The following is a 6407-nucleotide window of genomic DNA, read 5'->3' as shown; positions in this document are numbered from 1 at the left end:
AGGTGCTGACGCGTGGATGCCTATTGGTCCCGGTTGGTGGCACCAACCGGGACCAAAGGCCCTCCTGCCTGGGCTCCCCGCACCGGCCACGTGGACGGCCTTTAGTCCCGGTTGGGACTAAAGGGCTAGGGCATTAGTAACGACCCTTTAGTCCCGGTTCCAGAACCGGGACTAAAGGCCCTTATGAACCGGGGTAAAAGCCCCTTTTCCTACTAGTGTATGGATATTCTGCGAAGTAAAAACAGCAACTGGCACTGGGTGCTATGTCAATAGGTTACTCCCAAAAAATGATATAAAGTTGCTAGTAAATGAATATAAAACATCCAAGAATGATACTTTAATAGCATGGAACAATAAAAAATTATAGATATGTTGGAGACGTATCAGCCATCCCGGTGAACTTCATTTCGTCCCTGTAAACACCATGACGGATCAATAAACCTTCACCGATTGTCTCAAAAAAAAACTAAAAGGTTTAGTTTGCCAAGGCCCAAGTGTCCAAAGAACCTTATCCCCTGCACATTGAAAACCGGAATCCCTATATGCCGCTCATAGTGGAAAAATGCAGCTGCTTCGCACACGGGAACAGCGAGCAAACCGAAGGTGTGCCGGCCCACGAAGCTAGGATCCGTTTTTATGTTTGTCATACTTCATGATTTTTTCTGGGTTTTTTTACTTTACTGGTTTTCCTTTCCTTTTTCTTTATGGCTTTTCCGGTTTTTTATTCACTTGATTTCCTTTTCGATAAGAAATTAAGATTTAAAAAATGTTGTCAAAATTTAAAAATTATGCACTTTTTAAAAAATGTTCGCAATTTCAAATATATTTTGTGTTTATAGAAAAGATTGTGTTTTCCAAGCAGTCATGTAAAAATGATCCAATATTTCATAAAAAATCATATTTTGTTTGCTACTAATAGAAATTCAAATTATTTTCTTTTTTCCGAATGATATTGAAATTTGTTTGTATCTTTGAAAAAATGTTCAGAAATTTAAAATTTTGTTCTTTTAAAAATTTCGAAGATTTTCAAAATTTGATCGCTTTTGCCAAAAGAATGTCTTGGAATTCAAACATTGTTCGCATTTTAAAAAAATGTTCTATTTTTCGAAAGAAATAGGTACGCTTGTACTCTCTCTGTTTCATATTAGTTATCGCGATTTAGTATAACCTTATACTTAACCAGTGACAAATTTTTTGTGCAACAAATTAGTGACAACTAATATTGAATGGAGGGAGTAGCGAGCAATACAACACGTGTCGTTTGCTTAGCCCTTGTGACATGGGCCCGGCCCAGTGTCCAAACAAATGACTGAATTTTTCTTTCTTTCTTTTTTATTTCGTTAGATTTATTTCTAACTTAAAATTAAAAATATCAAAAAACAACTTTTGGCATTTCAGAAAATTGAAAATGTTCATAAATTTAAAATTATGATTGCGAATTGAAAAGGGTGTCCATGAAATGAAAAAAATTGTGCATTGAAACATAAAATGTTGCTGAATTCAAAAAACATTCGTCAGTTTTTTTATGAATTTATAAAAACTGTTCATAAATATAGGAAATGTTCATTAATTAGAAAAGGAAATCATGAATGTTTATGAATTTAAATAATGTTCACGAGTTTTAAAAGATTTATAGACTTTATTGAAAATGTTATGAATTTAAAAATCATAAATTCAATTTTATGAGATTTAATAGTAATTCAAAAATTCAAAAATTAACCACAATTATTAAAAAATTCATGAATTCGAAAAGTTTCCGCGAATCATAAATCCAAAAAATGTGTGTGATTCCTGTACTGGGAATTCAAGAAAATATTTCATGAATACGAAAGATGACCATAAATTTCAAAATTATTTATGACTATAAATTGTTCAAGAATTCAAACAGAATTGTGAATTCAAAACTCTTTGCAAATTGAAACACAAAATACAGAAAAAAAATTTGAAAAAAATAAAAAGAAATGGAAAAAATGAAGAAAGAACACCAGGGGAAAAAACTTTTCAAAAATTAGAAGAAACGGCAGTGGACGAGAGAGAGAGAGAGAGAGAGAGAGAGAGAGAGAGAGAGAGAGCTAGAGAGAGGGCTAGCAAAAACTAAGTGTGGAAGCTCCCCAAACCAACTTGGATTCTCCTAGGAACCTTCCGCTAGCTCCCGATGCTCCAGTTAAATTGGCCGACCCGGTTAACAGGCCAGTAGGCCACCGCAACCTTAAGAATTGCAAGAGGCGATACATAGCATTCGTGAGGAACAACTGGACATAGTAAGTAGAATTGTTGTTTTGTGCATAATGATTCTTATAATTGAGTTGATGGGTTTTTTGGCATGTTCTCCATAAAAACATGCTGCCTGTTGTTATTTTTTTATCACTGAACCAATCTGTGGTTGGATGGTTAGGAGGAGTGAAGAACAGTGGTATCCCCAGCCCTGATATCAGGGTTCGAATCCTGGTGCTCGCATTTATCGTGAATTTATTTCAGGATTTCCGGCGATACGCGTTCAGTGTGAGGAGACGTTCTCATCGACTACGAGGCGTCTACGGTGACTTCGTAAAATCTTAAGATGATATGTCAACTTAGTCTCGGGTATGCTCATATGGGTAGGGTATGCATGTGTGAGTCAAAGGGGTGACTGTATGCGTGTATTTATAAGCGTTTGAGTCTGTACTGTGTTAAAAAAACAATGCAACCTTCTTTGATTATCAATAAAGATCATTGTGATGGCCCTCTTCCAAAAAACTAGGACGCCGATAACTGCCATACGTGTGGGCGTTAAGGGATCTGCCCACACGTTCTGTGTGGTGCCTAAGAGGACCAGCCCACACACCTGTGTGTTGGCAAAACAACTAGCGCCCACACGCCTCTTTTTTCCCTCCCGGTCCCTCTTACACGCGTGCGTGTGGGCGAAATAGATAACGCCCACACGCCCGGTACGTCAGGCCTCGTACCTCGTGGTTCCGCACGCCCCACGTGACACTTTACCGCGCGCCCACAGTTGCCATGGGCCGCACCCTTGTCCATGTTCGTTTAAGTGCAGTTGCCATGTTGCTGAACTACGGTTGCCATATCGGACAACTACAGTTGCCATGTTTTCTCAACTGCAGTTGGCATTTCAGGTCAAAGTTCCAGATTGCCATTTTTTGGACAACTACAGCTGTGGCCATGTGTGGTCTGGTCTACTGCAGTTGCCATGATTTCAAAACTTTAGGAGTTGCCCCTACTAACACTAGGCAGTTGCCATGTAGCACTACAAAAAAAGGCATGGCAAAAAAACATGTTCGGGTAAAAGAGAGAGTTGCCATGTGCTCACAAGCACGCTAGGGCAGTTGCCATGTAAAAAGAAAGAGTTGCCATCTGCTTACGTGCACGCTAGGACAGTTTGCCATGTACCATGCAAAACATATGGCAACTGACATGTTCGGGTAAAAAAAAAGAGAGAGTTGCCATCTGCTTGCAATCACACTATGACAGTTGCCATGTACACTGCAAAACACACGGCAACTGACAGCTTGGGTGTGGGAGAGGAGGCGGGCGTGTGGGCGAGATGGCAAACGCCCACACACCAGCCCTTGTGCGTGACTGAAAACTGGTGTGTGGGCGAACTGCTAAACGCCCACACACCAGCCCCTCCGTGTGGTAAAACGGATGTGTGGGCGACCTCTCACACACCACATACGCGAGTTGTCCTACGTGGCATATAAATCAGTTAATTCATGCCAAAATTCGTGCAGAAGTTACTGGACGGTGATGGATGCGTGTGGGTGAGTTGGCTAACCCCACACGTGTGGGCGTTACATTTTTCGAAAAACATAGATGAAACAACGACTGTACGAAGTGAGAATCCATTTTCAATCAACTGAGAATTAGACGGACATCATATAGCATTCCCACTAACAACAACGTAGCAACAACAAAACTAGTACAAACACCAATGCAAAAATGCCACCTACGTATACAGTAATATAATTAGCTAGTGTCAGGAGCCCTTTGCAACCATCACATCAGCAGCAGCAAACCGTCCCAAATCCTCCCCATTCTTGATCCTCCTGATCCTGGCCATCACCTCATCAAAGGCGATGTCGAACGCATCCCTCGTGTCCCCCTCGAACCTCACCCTAGGGTCCTTGTACAGGAACCTCGGGATCATCTTGATCACCTCCTCCCTCATGGCGGCCACCTCCTCGTCGGTGTACCTGGCTAGCACCCCCTCGATGTCCACCTTCCCTTCCAGGAGTTCGTCGGGGTCGATGAGCACCGAGTACGGGCGGCCGCCGCCGTTGCCGCTGCTCTCCGGATCTGGCTCGTGCCACCGGTACTGCTTCTTGAAGGTGGACGCCTCGTGGAAGAAGACGGGGATGCATCCGGCCATGATGGCGTCGACGGAGGAGCGGCGCATGTATGAGTCGCCGCGCGGCTGCAGGCAGAAACGGGACGAGGCGAAGACGGAGATGAGCCTCCGCGGCGACCGGCAGGTGATGCTGCCCTCCAGGCCGTGGCTGCAGTCAATAAACCCGCACCGGCTCGGCGAGGAGGCGCACGACTCGATGACGCGGTCGCGGATGGCAAGCGTCCCGTTGGCTCGCCGTGCGCCGGCGAACGCGAATAGCCAGGGACGTTCTGCGGCGCGGACGCGCGCCTGCCACGCGGACACCTCGCCGGCCGACGTAGGGTGGAAGTAGCTCGGGTACGGCACGGCGAAGTCCCGCCGATCCCAGATGTTGGACTCGTAGGTGAGCACCGTCATGTTGCCGGACTCGGGCTGTTCGAGGAAGTTGTTGCCACAGACCTTCTGGGTGCCGCTATCGTCCCCCTCTTTGTGCCGGAACATCCAGGTGGTCTTGCCGACCACCATGAAGTGGTCGCGGCCGCCGAAGGCCGCCCACTGCGGCCGCGCCGACAGCCACTGCAGGAACTCGGACGACGGCCCGTTGCGCACCGTGGCGTTGAACCCGCAGAGGTGCTGTTGGAGCTCCAGCCCCGGGTAGTAGGGCACGTACAGAGCCGTCGCCGCCGTCGGGTCGTCGGTGAGGCACTCGTACTGGCGCATACGGTTGTGCACGATCACTTCCAGGGCGTACTGATCCGTGGCGTACCTGCACGTAGCATTCTTAGACGCCTTGGCTAACTCATGTATAAGCACCATGAATGCCGGCAAAAACCCACACCGGCCTACTCCATTAATGGATGGCAAGTCAGCTAGCTTACCATCCGCTGTTGGGGATGACACCGGTGTCACCGTCGCTGCCGTTGCCGGTGGCGGGAGGGAGCACCGGGCCCATGCCAACATTGGCCATGAGGGAGCACACGTGCCACACGTCCTGAAACGCCGGCGAGCCCTCGACGCAGTCGCTGAGAACATTGAACCGCGACGGCACATCCAGCATGTAAACGTACCTCCCCTGGCAAGACGGCGCTGCCGACGAAAGCCGGCGCAGAGGGCCATCGTCGGCGACGGCAGGGGGAGCTGGCAGGGAGCTGGCATCGAGCGCCATGGGCACCGACAGCGGGATGAGGACGAACGTCGCGCCGGAGCCGGGCCCATAGGAGAAGAGGGAGAGGTGGAAGAACTGGAAGTGCAGGAGACAGGAGATGAGCCATGAGCCGAGGATGAGGATACCGTAGAGAAGGTACTTGGGGTAGTGAGCATCCATGGCTGGCTGGGCTTGCTGGCTAGCAAGCTTGGCAGCAGCTTAGATGAGGAGGCGGAGAGCATATGCATCTGGCCAAGTTCGATAGCCAGGGGTTTAGTAGGGGTTGCTGAACCAAGTGGTAATAATTAACTAATGATACGATGTTAGCGAATCCTACTGTTATTAGGTCTTTGTGCGCTCATGGTTCATAACTTCATATTATATATGTGACCTTTGACCATGGGTATATGGTGGTTACCTAGCTATATAGCTATAGACCGCCATCTGTGTCATCTTGGCACAGTGGCAGCACCCAGGGGAAATATCTGGTACTCGCATCCCTAGGGTGCTCCCGGTACTCCAAACTTGATAACACATTTTAAAATGTTCAAACAATTCTAAAAAAATCCAGCACATTGACACAACATCAATGTATGTTATTAAAAAAATTTAAATCAAAATTCAAAAAATTGCTCGAGATACAAAAATGACAAAATAGACATCAATGTGATAATGGGCCTAATGTAAAGTCCAACTTATGTTGTGTACTATTTACCGTCGAATTTGTCATTTATGTTTCATAAGCTATGTTTCGAATTTTTTGACAACATACTTTGATGTTGCCTCAATGTGCTGGATTTTTTCAGAATTTTTCGAACATTTAAAAATGTGCTTCCAAGTTTTGAAGCACCGGGAGTACCCTAAGAGTGGGAGTACCGGATATTTCCCCGCAGCACCCATACGTGTACTTGGACTGTCTTGACAACAAGCATGACATAT

The 6407-nt window shown here is 46.1% G+C and overlaps 1 protein-coding gene across 1 annotated transcript; it reads right to left on the bottom strand.

Moving 5' to 3' along the window:
• Positions 1 to 3831: 3831 nt before the first annotated feature.
• Positions 3832 to 5691, bottom strand: LOC123049979 (xyloglucan galactosyltransferase KATAMARI1 homolog). The gene is made up of 2 exons (XM_044472829.1): positions 5203 to 5691; positions 3832 to 5090 (listed from the first exon to the last, which is right to left on the bottom strand). Exons 1-2 carry the CDS (start codon positions 5646 to 5648, stop codon positions 3974 to 3976), a joined length of 1563 nt encoding a protein of 520 aa, XP_044328764.1. The 5' UTR covers positions 5649 to 5691; the 3' UTR covers positions 3832 to 3973.
• Positions 5692 to 6407: the final 716 nt, after the last annotated feature.

This window comes from Triticum aestivum, chromosome 2D (genome assembly GCF_018294505.1).
Source record: "Triticum aestivum cultivar Chinese Spring chromosome 2D, IWGSC CS RefSeq v2.1, whole genome shotgun sequence".
NCBI lineage: Eukaryota > Viridiplantae > Streptophyta > Magnoliopsida > Poales > Poaceae > Triticum > Triticum aestivum.
The sequence above is the reverse complement of the archived record's forward strand: the minus strand, read 5'-3'. Positions and strand labels throughout refer to the sequence as shown.

Excerpts from the sequence above, each read along its gene's own strand:
- LOC123049979 (XM_044472829.1), bottom strand. The coding sequence starts at position 5,648 with ATGGATGCTCACTACCCCAAGTACCTTCTCTACGGTATCCTCATCCTC. Across the intron at positions 5,091-5,202 it reads GTCATCCCCAACAGCGGATG|GTACGCCACGGATCAGTACG; the intron begins GTAAGCTAGCTG and ends TGCTACGTGCAG.